Source organism: Brugia malayi (assembly GCF_000002995.4).
Source record: "Brugia malayi strain FR3 genome assembly, contig: Bm_v4_ChrX_scaffold_001, whole genome shotgun sequence".
Taxonomy (NCBI): Eukaryota; Metazoa; Nematoda; class Chromadorea; order Rhabditida; family Onchocercidae; genus Brugia; species Brugia malayi.
Genome location: NW_025062479.1, coordinates 19,354,871 through 19,370,813, shown reverse-complemented (window position 1 = coordinate 19,370,813; position 15,943 = coordinate 19,354,871). Strand labels below are relative to the sequence as shown.

The 15,943-nt window shown below is 32.8% G+C and overlaps 2 protein-coding genes across 7 annotated transcripts in view; both read left to right on the top strand.

Moving 5' to 3' along the window:
* Bma-fln-2 (Uncharacterized protein) overlaps positions 1–3,546 on the top strand; it is a gene marked incomplete at both ends in the record, with an annotated part of 34,622 nt that extends 31,076 nt beyond the window's left edge. For all 6 annotated transcript variants that reach the window (XM_043075422.1, XM_043075420.1, XM_043075421.1 and 3 more), the window contains 9 exons: positions 59–196; positions 426–696; positions 1,039–1,166; positions 1,308–1,432; positions 1,651–1,813; positions 2,181–2,300; positions 2,522–2,642; positions 2,799–2,964; positions 3,184–3,546. In XM_043075422.1, coding sequence (XP_042931356.1) covers positions 59–196; positions 426–696; positions 1,039–1,166; positions 1,308–1,432; positions 1,651–1,813; positions 2,181–2,300; positions 2,522–2,642; positions 2,799–2,964; positions 3,184–3,546 — 1,595 coding nt within the window. The remainder of the gene's footprint in view (positions 1–58; positions 197–425; positions 697–1,038; positions 1,167–1,307; positions 1,433–1,650; positions 1,814–2,180; positions 2,301–2,521; positions 2,643–2,798; positions 2,965–3,183) is intronic.
* Positions 3,547–8,572: 5,026 nt separating this feature from the next.
* On the top strand, positions 8,573–11,380 carry Bma-tsp-11 (Uncharacterized protein; the record flags this gene model as incomplete). The annotated part of the gene is made up of 8 exons (XM_043075418.1): positions 8,573–8,641; positions 8,795–8,914; positions 9,363–9,488; positions 10,034–10,108; positions 10,242–10,367; positions 10,533–10,691; positions 10,980–11,072; positions 11,318–11,380. The coding sequence occupies 8 exons, from the start codon at positions 8,573–8,575 to the stop codon at positions 11,378–11,380; spliced, it is 831 nt and encodes a 276-aa protein (XP_042931352.1).
* Between the last annotated feature and the right edge of the window lie 4,563 nt (positions 11,381–15,943).

The following is a 15,943-nucleotide window of genomic DNA, read 5'->3' as shown; positions in this document are numbered from 1 at the left end:
TCTTTTTCACTTAGTTTTAGTTTATGATTGCTAATATGAAGCAGCGGAGTCGATTTAGGAAGTCCATTCGAGATCGAGGTTGTTGATCCACGGAAAGTGGTTGTGAATGATCACTTAGCCGATGAAGATGGAATATATCAGTTCGCAGTACAACAGAGAAACGTTATCGATGTTGATGCCACAGCCGCCGGATCTGGTAAAAAACTTGTCTGCAAAAGTTGCTTTCATAAGTTTTGAATATTTCGAAGATTTTAAGGCTCCCATAATTAGATAATTTTAACTGTAGGCCAATTTATTCATAACAAAAATTTTGGCTGTATCATTTGATAGCGACAATTGGTTGTTTTATCACCCTTATTTGCTTAAGCGAGTTCATTTGAACACAGTAAAAATATTTTTGGATTTCTTGCAATTAAAATTTTTAGGAAAACTTCGAGCAGAAGTTCGTGATTGGGACGGCAAGTCAGTGAGTGGTTGTGATGTCGAATCACTCGGTTATGGCAAATATCGTGTAGCATATTATCCGCATCAACCTGGAAAATATGGCATTTATCTTTACTGGTCTGATATAGCAGTCCAAAAAGCGCAGCCATTGCACGTAGTTGCTGAAGGCGAACAACCCTCGACCTCACGTATCATTCCACTTACAAATACTGCTATGGCAACATCACACAATACCGTAAGATCTCGACCTGAGTAAGTAGCTTTCAAATTGTTTTCAGTAACTTAAATAGTTATCAATTAGGTAAATTTTTAAAAGTCGTTACGAATAGAAAATTAATTTCTGATATCATCCAACCTAATTTAGTTGAAAAATAATATTTGGTTAAATAAAAAGCAAATCTGAAGCATAATATTGTGGGATTGTGATCGGTGCTGCAGTTCTGTCTTATGGTTCAAGACCCGTGTTTTTCAACGTATTTACTATTTCTGTTTGTAATGCTTGTGGAAAAAGTGAGCCGGGAGTGAATTTTCAATTTCTGGAAATAATCGAAATAACCTAAATTTTGATTCTTTTTTATAAATATCGAAATTTAGGGATCGTTCAACTTATGAGGGGAATGAAATGGACTACTTGAGGGTGATATTACGAGGCGAAGGCTTAACACGAGCTGCCAATAATGAGCAAGCGGAATTTATCATCGATGGTTCGGATGTCTCCAGAGGTTTGTCATTCTTAATTGCAAGTTTTATTATAATTTGTTTGTTGGGTTACTTCTATGAATGTTAACTGTGTGTTATGAGGGTTTAAACTCAAGATTTTCCATGACTATAAATGATTGTGGTATTTCAAGTGAGTATTTCAGATGGACAGGTATCATCTTCTTTGTTTGGACAAAAAGCAGATATCCCAGTGCGCTTAACTCATTTGGGAAACAACGTTTATAAAGCGATCTATACGCCATTGATACCTGGCGTTTATGAGTTACAGGTTCAGTTTTATCAAATTTGACTCAGATTATTCGCTTATCGATGTAAAGTTACTTTTATTTCACGAGTCAGCTTGATATTTACCAACTGTTCCATTAGAGACAGGTTGATAGTGATTATCACTTTTTTGAATCCTAAAATTTCAAACAGCTCAAGAATAATTCTCGTCAGTATATAGAAGAATTATAAATGCTGCGAATATTTGCATTTTTATTGCAGGTATTATGGAACGGACACCATGTTCGCGGTTCACCTTGCCGAGTGCAGGTTGACTTGCATTCGAGTGCTGCTGAGGCTATCATTATCGATGCGAACACATTGAAAATGGGAATCGTTAATGAGGATGTGAAAACTATTATTGATACAAGGAAAGCGGGACCAGGTGTGGACCTTTTTTCTTTAATAATTTCATTCTGATCTGGAACATTTCCAGAAGCAATACTTCAACGTGAAACGTTGATATTTCCACAGAAATTTTACTTTATGGGATTGCTTTATATGCTGCTTTGACGCATTACTTAGATGCCTATTGTGGCATTATTTTCCTGCTCCGTTAGTAATACATAATAATAAAATAATGGTAGCGTAGTATGGTTTGATTTTGACGTCGAAATTAGAAGCTGCACTTATAAGTGCCGGTGATATTCATGATTTTCATTACCGGTTTTCGGAAAGCATTAAATTAGGAATCATATAGAAAATATTTTAACTACAAATATATTTTTTAGAACATTGTGTTTTCGTTTCAGGTCAGTTATCTGCACAGTGTATGGGACCAACAAAACTCGCCTATTGTGAGCTGTATGATCTTCAGGATGGTACATATACCCTTTCAGTTAGACCTTCCGAAATTGGGAAACATACGCTAGGTAATTCGCTTCCTCATTAATCTTATCCTTCAATCATAGAACAGTTTGAAAGTAGGGAGAGAAAAAAGGTGACACTTACTGATGTTTGATCCATTTCGTCTTACATCTCTTTTTGCATTCCTGTGTTTTTTGATTTCAAAGTCTCTGCTTTATTTTCATTGCACTTAATTACGTGACTAATAAAAGGAACGGAAAAATACTTTTCATTTCACTTGTTTCAGTTGTGAAATATTCGGATGAACAAGTACCGGGAAGTCCATTTACTTTCAATGTTTCCTATCCGCCAGATGCTTCTAAAGTTCGTGTATATGGACCCGGAATTGAGCATGGAATTTTGTCCACGTAAGCTGACACTTTTTTAATGATTTCGTTTTTATTATCAGTTTTTTACGTAGTCATTTGAGCCTCATTCAAAAAATGTAACTAGTGGTCATTTATCTCTTTTATGCATATTTAATATCGTAGATGTACTAATGAATAATTAAAGCTTTATTGCAGATTTAAATCAAATTTCATTGTGGAAACGAAAGGTGCTGGAGCAGGACAGCTTACAGTGCGTGTTCGAGGACCAAAGGGAGCATTCAATGTAGAAATGCAACGAGAAAAGAAACAAGAACGAACAATTCATTGCAAATATGAACCAAAGGAACCGGGAGATTACCAGGTTCTGTTTCATTCCATTTATCACTCTTAAAATGAACTTAAACGTTTTGAATATTGGAATATATGAGATAGGTGAACAAAAAGAGCTAATTAGAGGTATAAAAGGTGGTGACATTTCGAGATAGTTTGTTACTTTTGGCAGTGTGATGCAATTGTTTCCAATTACAACACACTGATGTAATTGTTTTTGCTTTTAAGTGCATAAAGTATTTAATTTTAGGTTGAAATTAAATGGCATGGTGAACATGTCCCAGGATCGCCGTTTCTCGTAATGATTGTAGATACCGAGCAAGAATTACAACGATTCCTGTGTGGTGATGCACCATCACCACAGCCAGCAACACCATTTATACCACCTGGGTGGATTGGCACTCCGCCACCACCACCGTTGTTCCTTGGTGTACCTCCACCGCGTGGTCCGTTTCTTCAGCCTCATTCTGCCGTACTGCCTTTGCCATCACCAACTATTCAGGGGGCTCCAGTAACGGTACCGCATGGGTCCTTGCTGCCATATGGAGCGGTACCGCAACCACCGCATACAATGCGTACCGCAATTCGACCTAGGTTTATGAGCGGTTATTGATAATTTTAGCAAATGTTGAATTGCCTAAAATATTATTTCCGCTACTTCTAATCAATGTGTCTTAAATGTTTCCACTAGTATTCGCAATAGTGCATTTGTGGTTTGTGTGTGAGTGTGTCTTTAATTTTTGCATAACAATATAAATAAATGAATGATTTTTCACGTTGAAAATCTTGAACCCTCCAAAAATTCCTGGAAGTCTTCCTTAACCGCCTGGTATTTTTCCTCTTTTTGAAGCAGAAATTATCCTGAATGTAAGGTTTTTCATATGTTTAACTTTAAAAATATACATATTCATTTTTTATTCCTATGATTTGTTCCTTTTTCCAGTTACTTGTTGTAGTGACAAATTCTATCTTTCATAAGCATTGAGGGAAGGGGTGGAACTTGTTTTTTAACAGAAACTTTATGGTTTGTATCTCATGGAATTCATATATTCCATTCAAATAGAGTGGATATATTTCAGCGTATTTCAGCGGAAAAATTCAACTTTCAAAATAATCATTTTGTGTTGCTTGAAACTGAACTCAGATAGAGTCAATACTGTTCTGTTTATTTCAGACGTTCATGTAAATTCTGTTCTGATTCGTTGAAGTCATTACAAAATAATGATAATCGCGTTTGTTCTATGCTTTTGTGAAGGAAGTTGAATTCTTGATTGATTTCTGAGTATTTCTATTGTGGTATAAAAGAGAAAATACAATTTAGAGCAATACATAATTTATTTGGACGTCTTTAGCCAGTCTTATCACTACCGTCCTTTTATCGTATTATACTGTAATTTTGATAACTTGTAAAATGTGGTTTTGACAAGGTTCAGTTTTTCTATTACGTTTCATAACTTTATTCTGTCATTTATAGATTACCGATCCGCTCATCACTGTGCCTAGGATTCCTTCTTTCTAGCTCAAGAAATTTTATCAGTAAATGTTGTCACATTCTTGTGTAAGAACGACATTAGTTGCTTCACTTCATTTCTATGGTTTCTCTCAGTTTAATGCGATTTTTAATGTAAATCTCTTTTATCATTCACCCAACCGTACTTTCTCGCCATGAAATACAAATTTGTGTTAAAAATTACGAAAAAAAGCTCGGAGCCATTACACCAGAGTGTTCAGTGTGCAACAAAGAATCAAAATTTTGTCAACCGATCATTAATATTTCATACGCATGCGAAGATAATATAAGGATTATTAGCCGGTCCTTTCTCACCAGTATTAATCAAAGAGTTCATTTTAATGGTACCAACAGTACTACCAGTTTGATGATTAAAACTGTATTTAAAATTTATTCCTCAAAAGTAATTTAATAGCTTGCACATCAGTAAGCATATCGCTCTTATCAATAGCAATTCCGCTTGTAGGCGAATGACATTATGAAATTGAGTTTGTTGCCAAAATGATGCATCACCTGAATGACTTCGGGATTACAATAAACAGACCACATGCACCAATTAGTACTTACTACTGCTATTAGCTTTTAAGTTACATCTCTACCAAATCATTGCTATTTAAGCTTATCAACTATTAAAAAATGTTGGATCACTAGTTACACCTAAATAATTCAATTTAAATCCGAACAATTTATCCTCTCTTTGAATGTGATTGAGTCTTCGTCAGTTATATAAACAGACGACTTTTCCCTCACTGATGAGAAACACTATAGAGCGGTTGGAAGCGATCAACAGAAATGACTAACTGTATGATCTCTGCTAATTGAACTGAGAGGAGTGAAAGAGGTAAACAACGACAAACTGCAAACAACAGAAGGGCGTTTTGAGAAATCGTGATAAACAGTACAAAGTAAAGAAGAAAGATAGAGAAGTATCGCTGGAAACAATGAAGACGTAAGATTCCATAGTGATAGGCATGACAGTAGACCAGTAGATCCTATTTCTAATTAAGATAGATTAAAGAGAAGAGCTGTTCATCATGTGACTCTCTATGTAGTGGATGGCTAGTTTTACATTCCAGTTTGATCTACCTGTGTTATCTCACATAATTGTCATATTAACTCAATTTTTTATATGAAACTGAACATTTCGTTTGATTGCAGTTAGACTAGATCTAGTTATCAGTTTCCTTAGTACATTAAAAAAATAATAGAAGAATGATTTTGTCAGCTGTTAATTGAAAGTTCCACTGCAATACTTCGATAAACTAATCTGTATCCTTGACAGGTGCAACAAAATCGATGAAGAATATGAACCATAACAACTCCTGAGTGGTCCATCGGAACGTTGTTCCACCTCATTCCTTCCATCTCATCATCACTCACCTGGTTTTCTCAATCCATTATTTATTTGTTTACTCATTCCTATAACTTATTTTCTTGCTTCCTGTAATATGTGAAAAATATGTCGGAAATTGCATTTTAAAATATTTGCTACCATTAATCTTGCCGTTACAGGCATGAATGGTTTAAAGGTGAAAACAGAGGGAAGAATTTCTCAACCTTTCTTTCTTTCTAGAGAAAGAGGAGAGAGAGAGAGAGAGAGAGAGGAAGAATAAATGAATGAAAGCCTATGTTTCAGTGACTATTGGCAATGTTTAGAAACTAAGCATAGAAAAAGTAAGCATGTTGGATCTGTAGAATTGATGCAACTTGCAACGTATTTCACTTCTTGATTTTAACTTTTTCAGTTCATGCTCCACGAAATGATTTACATCGCTTATTGTTGCAGCTAACTAACTGAGAAAAACATAAACTTTTTGAGAACATAAACACTTCATTTTCGAAAAAATTCCCAGAGAGATGATAGAAAGTGAAGTTATTTTACTTTTTTGTTTGAATGATTTCGCGAAATAGTTTCCTCAGTTTCATTTATTTTTGGCTTATTTAACAAGCTGACATCATATCAGGCTGTCATTCTGGTTTTTTTGCAGATAACGCTGTTATCCGGGCTCATTTGCAAACCACGCTGTTATTATTCGGATGTGCAATAGGCTCCCTTTTTCTTCTTCTCAGAACCTTTGGTCTTATGCGTTATATTCCTTGTATAGCTTTAATCGAAATATTAAAATATTACACAATCGAAGTTTTTCCACTAATATTCCTTGTGTTCTCAGGTTCTGTTTATCTCTTGGAGACTGCTAGAAAGAATTCCATGAAAAGAGAAGTGAAAATTTTCTGAATAGAAAAACTGAAACTTTACATAATCTTTCAGATTGAGCATTCTTATCGATGCAAAAGCAGGAAGAAACTGATTATGTTACACAGCCTGAATTAAATAGTTGAAAGTATATAACACTCATTTATCAGCGTATGCCTTACATAATAGTAACTAATCTGTTTTAAGGTTATATTTTGAGGGGTTTTCAATATTGTAATCAGAACTGATCAACATTCCTGGAAAATTATCCAGTTTTTCTCATGAGAACTAATGTTTTTTCTTTCAATTGAATTTCATATCTTCCATTTTATGCTTTATTGCCATTACTTACCAGTTTTAATCAATAGTAATTATTATTATTATTGTATGTGAATTTATTCTTCCTTGGTCACTTTGCAAGGTATTTTTTATTGAGATCAATAAGTAGTCAGTATCGGATGGATAACTTCTCCATTGGATAAATTTCTTTACATAGATCTTTTTCTAGAACGCATTGTTTATTGGTTATCATGCTCATATTTGACTTAACTTCTTACCAATACAGGTAGATTACCATTTATTGCTATTATTTGTTATTATTAATCATTATTTACATTAGTTTATTATTTTTGATTTGTTTTGCATTATACATATATTCATATCAATTTAAATTTGTAGAATTTAATCAAGCTGATGGGCTGAATTAAATAATTTGGATCAAATTAGATCAAATTCGGCTGAATTTAGTGAAATAGATCCAAGCAGATTGATTCGAAGTCCATACAAATTGATTTGAAAGAGATCTAAATAGATGATAGATTAATTCGACTTTTTCAACTGTAGAAAGTACTTTTTTTGAGGCTGCATGGATGCAAGAGCAGCTATTAATAAGAAAACAAATGGATTGCTTCGATCTGCGTTACGTTTTTCTGAAAAAACAAATCTCACTGATGCAATGTTAAACAACTGTTGATTCCTTGATTCATTTCATTCATTTTTTTCCTTTCCTGAAAGACTTTTAATTTCGATTTCGAACCAAAATCATCATACAATCAATTAATATGTTTTAAATTTATAATCATTTATTCATACTGTATCATCAGCTACGAAAAGGATTACAAGATAGTGATAACAAGAATGATAATGCCATTGACATTACAGTGATTTGAAGGCCTTTACATATTCTAATATGAAATATCCATAAAAACTTTCCTTCCTCATGTCTTCTTTCATCTTCTATTCATTACAAATAATGGAGATAGGCTAACCAATTCCAGCAATTCTATAACAAAATTATAATAGTGAAATTAATTTCTGCAACTTTTTATTCAGATCTGTTCACCCCTTTTTTAACTTTTTTTTGAAGTTCTTTTTTTTTTTTTTTTTTGAGAGTGATTTCTTCTGAGAGGTAGTAACTTTCATAATTCCTGAAAGCTATCGGTTTTATATAAATTAAATTTGCGAAAATTCAGTTCGTTAGAGAATGGATGCTGGAAGAGTTATTGCTTCTGTAAGTACTTGCAGCCTTTCTGTTTCCAGTCGACATAGGTATTCTCCAGTAGTTGAAAGTGAATTGGGAGTAAAAGATATCATAGCATGCGATAAAGTTTAAAGTCTGCTATCAAAAAACTTTAATTTGTCGTAAAAACTCAAAACAATAAAAGCGGCTATAGATGATAAAAATTTGCTGTAAACAAAGCAAGTGTATAATTGAAAATTATAAAATTAACAAAAGCAAATATCTATGGGGTTTATTATCAAAGTGATACTTTATTTCTTCTTAATCACTGAAAGTGTTGAATTTAGGTTCTACATCCGAAAGTTGGAAGAAGTTACGACCGCAATTAAGTGAAAGTGGACTTGTACACTTTGAAAATTTTCATATATTCGTGCTTTACACAACTTCGTTTGACAAACGTTTTGATATAACACAGGATGACAAATTTGAGTTGTGGTGCGAGATGCCTTAAATTTTGCCTTTTCGTCTTTAATTTGATTTTTTTGGTAATTTTTTAATATTTTGAGTATTTGGTTGCAAGTATTTGATTATTTGGTTTTTAGTTTTCTTGGTAACCTTACTATATAAATCAATTTAGGTTATCAGTCATTTGCTTCATATTGATAAGAAGATATCTCACTTACCGAAAATATTTGCAGCTATGTGGTTTGGTGTGTGTTGGTATCGGTACATGGTTGGTGCTGGATCGATATGCAGTGGATAGCTTAGCAATTGCCAGTGAAAAAGTTCAAGTTACCGATGATGGATTGCGAGAATTGGTATATATTTATTCGATCATATAATGATTTAAATTCACTTTAACATTCTCTGAATATAAAATTTCAATAATTAAGATTTGCTAAATCATGATCCTGACTTCTTCACTTATTTCTTGAGATGTGAACTTTTCCGTACCCACCATACGACGCGTAGAACGAAAAAGGAAATAATAAAAAAGAAGAAAGATTGGATTAAGTGCTAAATTTATCTTAACGTTATTTTTCCTAAATATAAATTTTATGCTAATAAGAGTATTTGAAAGTTCTGATCTGATTTCTAATTGTTAGATAAGATTTGATTTTTTTTTTTTTTTTTTAAATTTGATAAAATTTGAGCAGCAATGCTAAACTCATACATTACTGTTCATATGATGGTTCAAATTCAGTTTAATAGTTCATCTTCGATATAGAATTTGGATATTTAAGATTACAGAAATTATAATTAAAGGCGTCGAAGCCAGCAGCAGTAAGACAAATTGGATTTCTATTGATTATTGGCGGTATAATTGTCATCGTTGTGTCGTTTATGGGGTGTTGTGGAGCAGCCAAGGAATGGCGTCTCCTTTTGTGCTGTGTAAGTTACCATTGTCTTGGTCAATTTGCATATTCACTAGTCAATATTATATTTTGAAGCGAATCAGTAAATAATAGTGTTGCTGTTTACTGCATGGAATCAGAGTAGGGATGATGCATCGATTCAAGAAGTTTATCGTAAAATCGATCATTCCATTGTATATCAATTCAAAACTTTAAAGAATACTGTATAATGAGAGAAACTTGAAACAAAGAGATTAGAATTTCTAAGGGAGACAAGTTCAACTGACTGAAGTACCTTCTGTCCCTGCTTGATCCAGCCAAAAAGACATAGTCAAGAAGTTCTGACTGTTGCTGTTTGAAGTCTCCGCTAGCTGTATTATGTAATTGACTGTTTAACCAGCTGGGATTGTTAACTCAGTTTGCTGCCAAAAATTCAATAAATTAATAATTTAAAAAACAAAAGAACAAAAAACAATACTACAGAGCAAAGAAGAGGAAATCAACAGAAAAAAAAGAGATAATTTTTATTTTTATGGCTGGAAGATATAAAATACAAAAGCCTAAGAACAGCTTTTTTTACAGTATGCAACATGTCTGATGGTTATACTGGCAACGCAGATAGCTGCCGCAATATATGCTGTTATGCACAGTCATATGGTAGGTGTTCCTCTTGTATTGTCGGGTGGAGTCTTTAATACAAAATTCTTTACTCCTTGCTCCCTTCCATGTAATCATCTCCTCTTAATCTATCCTAGTGTATCGTTTCATCTGTTTCATTAATGAGCTACAGTTCGCACAAGATTTTCGACAAATTTTGAAAGCGTCGCTAAAATTGTATAACGGAACCGATACTGCAAGCAGAATGTCCGATGATACAGTGCTCATGAAGGCTGCATGGGATAAAATCATGATCGAGGTAAGTTTGATAATGACAAAAGTGTGTTAATTGAATGTTATGTCATTTCATATTTACTGTCGGAGCTGTTAAATTCGCGTCCAGATAACAACAGTTCCAACTTTTTTGCTGATCTTCTAATGATAATGAAATCTCTTATTCATCATGTGTAAAGATGATTTACAGAAGTCTTGTTGTGGTGTAGATTCGAAAATTGGTGATTTCAACGAAAGTGGTTGGTATCAGTTAACCGGTAGAAGACACCATTTTCCGCCGGCTTGTTGTCCACCAAACAAGGATGGAAGTTTGATGGAATTTTGTCCTACAATAGCCAGATATGGCGATGTCAGTAGTCATTTTTTCTGTTCAGTTTTATTTAAAATTACTTAAAATTTTGCTTTGTGAAATCGGACTTTCGATCTTTTACTTGCATTCAATTATGTAATATAATATTCAACACAGAAACTTACTAGTGAAGAGAGAGAGAGAAAGAGAGTTGGACGATTTCTGAAGAAATATGAAAATTAGCATCTATCACTTGCATTCAATTTTTCTGCAAAAATTCACTCTATTTTTTATACTGAATGATTGCAGCGATGATTTCCTTCTATTTGCATCGTTGTTTCATTGTAGGGTTGCTATGATAAAATCAAAGATTCTGTGCAAGCCTTATCGACTCACTTCAAGATCGTTGCGTGGACTGTAATCAGTATTGCATTAATACAGGTAAACTTAACATTCAATAACACCATTTGACTTAATTAGAAATGATTGTTATAGAAGATATTACTGACATCTATTCCCAACTTTATTTTTCTTTTTATAAATATTTTTAATAAACTTTTGCATGGGGAGAAATATGTCCTGAAATATGTTATAAACTGATCAGATTATGAAAATGAATATTTTTTAATAATTGGAGCTCACTGAGCATCACAAAGCAATGAATGGTAGCAAAAGTTTTTTTCTAGATATTCGGCATAACAGTGGCATTTTGCTTATGCAACGCTATTGGTGAAGATGAGTACTATTGATATGTATTATAGATAGTTTGATATCTGTTGCTTTTGCTTTGAAATTTAATAGCTTTTGAATGTTGTATTTTTCCATGCCTTGAAAATTATACTTCAACTGCTCAATTTTATAACGACAGATAGTTTTAATTTCCTTCCATTAAAATAATGTGCTTCAAATTTTTAGTCTTTAGCGTGTATTTCTGACACTGATTTTTTAGATAAACTTTGGAATTGGATTTTCTTACATTTTGGAACCACTGCAATGTGAAATCATATTTTTGATGCTTTTATTTACGCTTCTTTATTAAAATTATCATCAGGAAGTGGATCACAAGTGTAAGAAAATCCAATTCAAAATGTTTTATAATGTCATTTGGTTTCAAAATGAAGAAAACTATATGACAGTGTTTCAGTTGCTTTCACCGTTGATTAGACTTTTTTCAAATTTCGGATGGAGTGTCTACGTTCAAAATATTATTTTAAAATGCTGTAAGGATGATGCACAGGTAGTGTTGTTGAACCAACGAAATTAGAACGTTCGGTAATTTATAGCCATTTTATAGGATATGTTTTATGTTTCATTTTATTAGAGATACCTTGAAAATTTAATGGAAATAAATCTGCTACTCTTGATTTAGAATACTTCCATTCGCAAATGCTGAGGTTCGTTAAGAAGTTCCTCTAAAACCTACTGCAACAATCAACCATTACATTCTACAATAAATTTTACATTTACATATTTAATTTGGCTTAAACACACTGGTCAGCTTATCTTTCATTTTATTTCAATGCTTTGTTTGCTAATTGTTTATTACATAGTATAATAATCACAATATTGGGAATGTAGTGGGAGCATTACATACTTGTACTGTTGTAAAGGAAATTCCATTGATTTGATGAGAGCGAAATACAGTTTAAATCATTTCCATTGTTGTCATATTTGTTTTACTTAATTTAATCTGCCATTTTTCATGTATTTTGATACTTTTTGAAAATAATATAAACAACATTTTGCGAATGCAACTCAGGACACGTTCGTTTTCTTTATTCTTCTAGATCTACTTTCTCAAGGCTGCTCAATAACTTCAATTAATAATAATCGTTATTTCAATAGAATAAAGATTTGTTTTAAACAACATCTCTTCTGCAAAGTACTCCCTATTCGGCTCTACAAACTATTCGAACTAGACCCTATTTTAGAATCAAAATTATTTGCTGTCCGAGGTGAGATATGTTTAAATTTTTAATAAAAAAAATAGAAGTACCAAAATTAAAGACCGAATGAAATAAATGAATTAATCTAACTTCATCAAATCAAATATCTCTACGAGAACCGAAAGGCAATAAAAAATCAAATTGTGGATCATCAAAGAAATGATCACACGCCTTAATTGTGCTGCACACTTAAAGCAATTGTTCAAACAAGGTCAGATCTGGTGTAGACAATGAAGAAAGCTGAAAAAAGGAAATGCACAAAAATGGATGACGGTATTTAATAGTTAATGCAAGAAAAGCTATCATTATTTTGGAAATATAAAATAAGGATTATGAAGTAGTACTTCAGCCATTAAGTAAGGAGGATAGCATATTGAGGTAACCTCAGGAAGAGTGGTCTCTACCAGTAACAAAAAATCTTTCGAAATTGCTACTAGTTAACATTTAGTGGCGATCCAACAATGTGGAGACAATTTTGAAGCAGCTTCAATACAGCAATTCATGATTAAAACATCCACAATAAACTATCTGTTCATAATTCATAAATAAACTATCTGATGTCTTATCTTAAAGGGATGCATTGCTAGCTGCAAGAAATTATGATATTGCACTAGAAAACTACGAAGTTATGAAAGATTTACTAGAGAAGAAGTATGATAAATCTTTCATTATAAAGAGAAGTAGTCACTTTGTAATGAATTGTATTCTATCACAAGAAATCGTGGCTGGAAAACAATGATTGAAGCAATCTGAAAAATATTTCGACAACTGGAAGCTATCGATGAGAACTTAGAGCATTGAAATATTGAAATTGCAATTGAAAATAAACTGCTGGCTTACATATTTAACAAAATGTGCAATTAAAGTGGAATCAACGAAATGGTCGGTTTATAGGATCCGATGATTGAAAGAACTAGTACTAAGGAATGTCAAAGCAAGAAGTCAAGCAATTATCAGGAAGAAGAAACCAACTAAATATTAATAGTAGGGGCGAAACTTCAACCTTAGCTGCAATTAAATCATTCAAATGAAACAACTCAATCAGCTCAAGTAATCAACTAGAAATAAAGGTAACTCCTGTGAAGCAGAAGTTACAAGGACCACTGAAAAAGGAAGCTGTCACTTTAAGTTCCGTATGGAACGTTTGAGGAGCATCATCGTAAGTTTCTAGTATCTTTGAACAGGACATGCAACAAATGATTGCAAAAGAGGGAAACTTCTTGTTTCCACTGTGAAAATTTTCATAATACGGCACTGTATCCTCTCAAATATAAAGACTTTACGCGGATTTGACTACATTCACAAATTCAATTGTAGAAAATGAAAACCAGAAAAAGTAAACGAAATTTATTTTTATGTAAAGAAATAAATGTAGTTGATCCACACCACTTAGAAATGCTCTAGCGATATTTGATGTTGGCTTACACTCATCTTTTGTATCTAAGGAATTAGTGAGTCGACTGAAATTAGAAGGAACCAAAGACGAAAATTTGAAACTTTTCATTTGGTAATAAAGCTCCGCAATCATGTTGAACTACAAAAGTGGAACGGAGTTTTTTTTTTTTTTTGGAATCAGAAATTTCAACTATCAATGCTTACGTATTTAGATTACCTAACAGAAGAACTAAAATTAAGTCGAGCTACCACGGTTGTTACGTATGACCTCAAGAACAACTAGACGAAGAAATAGCATATTGGAAAAGACAGAATATATTTACTGGTGCTATTACTTTGATTATTTCATGCCAAATCAATCCACAATATTGTATCGGGGTTCTACGTAATCTCACAAAGATCAGTCCTATAATAACTAGAAATACATACATCAATAAATCTCCTAATTATGCAAATATTGCATTTGTTAATACTAAATCAATGAATGTAAATAGTGTTATCATGATTCTAGAAATAGGTCAATTCTGGAAACTAGAAGTATTCAGGAATAACCTAATGCTTATGATGACGAGCAAGCGAGGAAGTATTTCAAAGGAGAACTTTTACTGAACAAAATGTACGATATCAAATTGGCCTTGAAAGATTTATCAGTTTTCAAAAAAAAAAAAAAAAAAACTTAATCGATACAGTGAAATAGTTTAAGAACAAATGTAATCTAATATCACTGAAGAAGTGAAGTTGGGCATGAATTAGGTTACTATTTGCTCCCATCATGAGGTATTAACACAAATAAATCGACAACATAAGAGCTTTTGCTTACTTCAAAGGTATGAAAAGTTTAAATGGCATTTTATACCGTGTCTGATTACATTTCCGATTTAGCAGGTGTATTGCTTCGATTAAGAATAATAGAAAAAATATTTTTTCAACTGGAATTATTTCTATCAGAGCGAAACTGCACTAAGCTCCTTTGATTGCAAGATATCCAAGGACAAATCAAAAATAACATAGTATGTTATTGTTTCCGAAAAGTTCCATTCGGGTGATATCATTTACTTTTTTACTATTAGCTAGATTCAACTGTCGCCTAGAAGGTTATGGAAATGAAATTACCCTGAAGATCCGAAAAAAATCTTTAGGTTGACAATATTATACTATGAACTAAAGAAATGCGAAAAGCACTCATAAATTATGAACTGAAATCTACGAAGAATTCTCAATGAACATAAGGGGAAAGCAAGCAACCAAGCAGAAGCCAATTTAAAGAAATTGTTAGTTGGAATCACAAAGAAAATCATGGCTGGAAAAGAACAACTGACCACAATGGGAATCTATAAGTTTATAAAAAGTTTTAAACTAATAGACGCGAATTGTTTTAATAAGTGGTCAAGATCAATAAGGACAACTGTGTGGATTCTTAAGCTCATAAAATTAACAACAAAGAGATAAATACCACAATGTTTATCAACGGTAAAGAATCGACTTACCATGACAACCTGTTAATAGTAAAGCCTGAGTTTGGCTATCAGGTTGGAAGATCATGATAATGAAATTGGGAGTAATTTTCAACACATATGCAAGGCATGTTAACAAACTGTAAAATTTCAGAGAGTGCAGATAAGTACCGGGATTTTCTAAGTGAAACATTTATCTGAGGATTATTCATATACGACGATCTTTTGTCTTATGGATTTAATACAAATCTATTTTGACATATTTTTAGTTCACTGTGAGATGAAAACCTTCAGGAGGAATAATTGGGTATCTTTATTTGAATACATCGTTTTATACCATTTCTAGCTCATAGAGTGACAAGTTTTTTTTTTGGTTTGTTGACTTCCTTAACTGAGAATTCCATTGACTGAATTGTTGAATTCCGTTCATCGTGGACTTTCAGAGGGTACGGCACATTCAATGGTCCATTGAGAAGTCTTCCGTGCGGTAATTCTATTTCGGTTCCTTTTGTTAAAC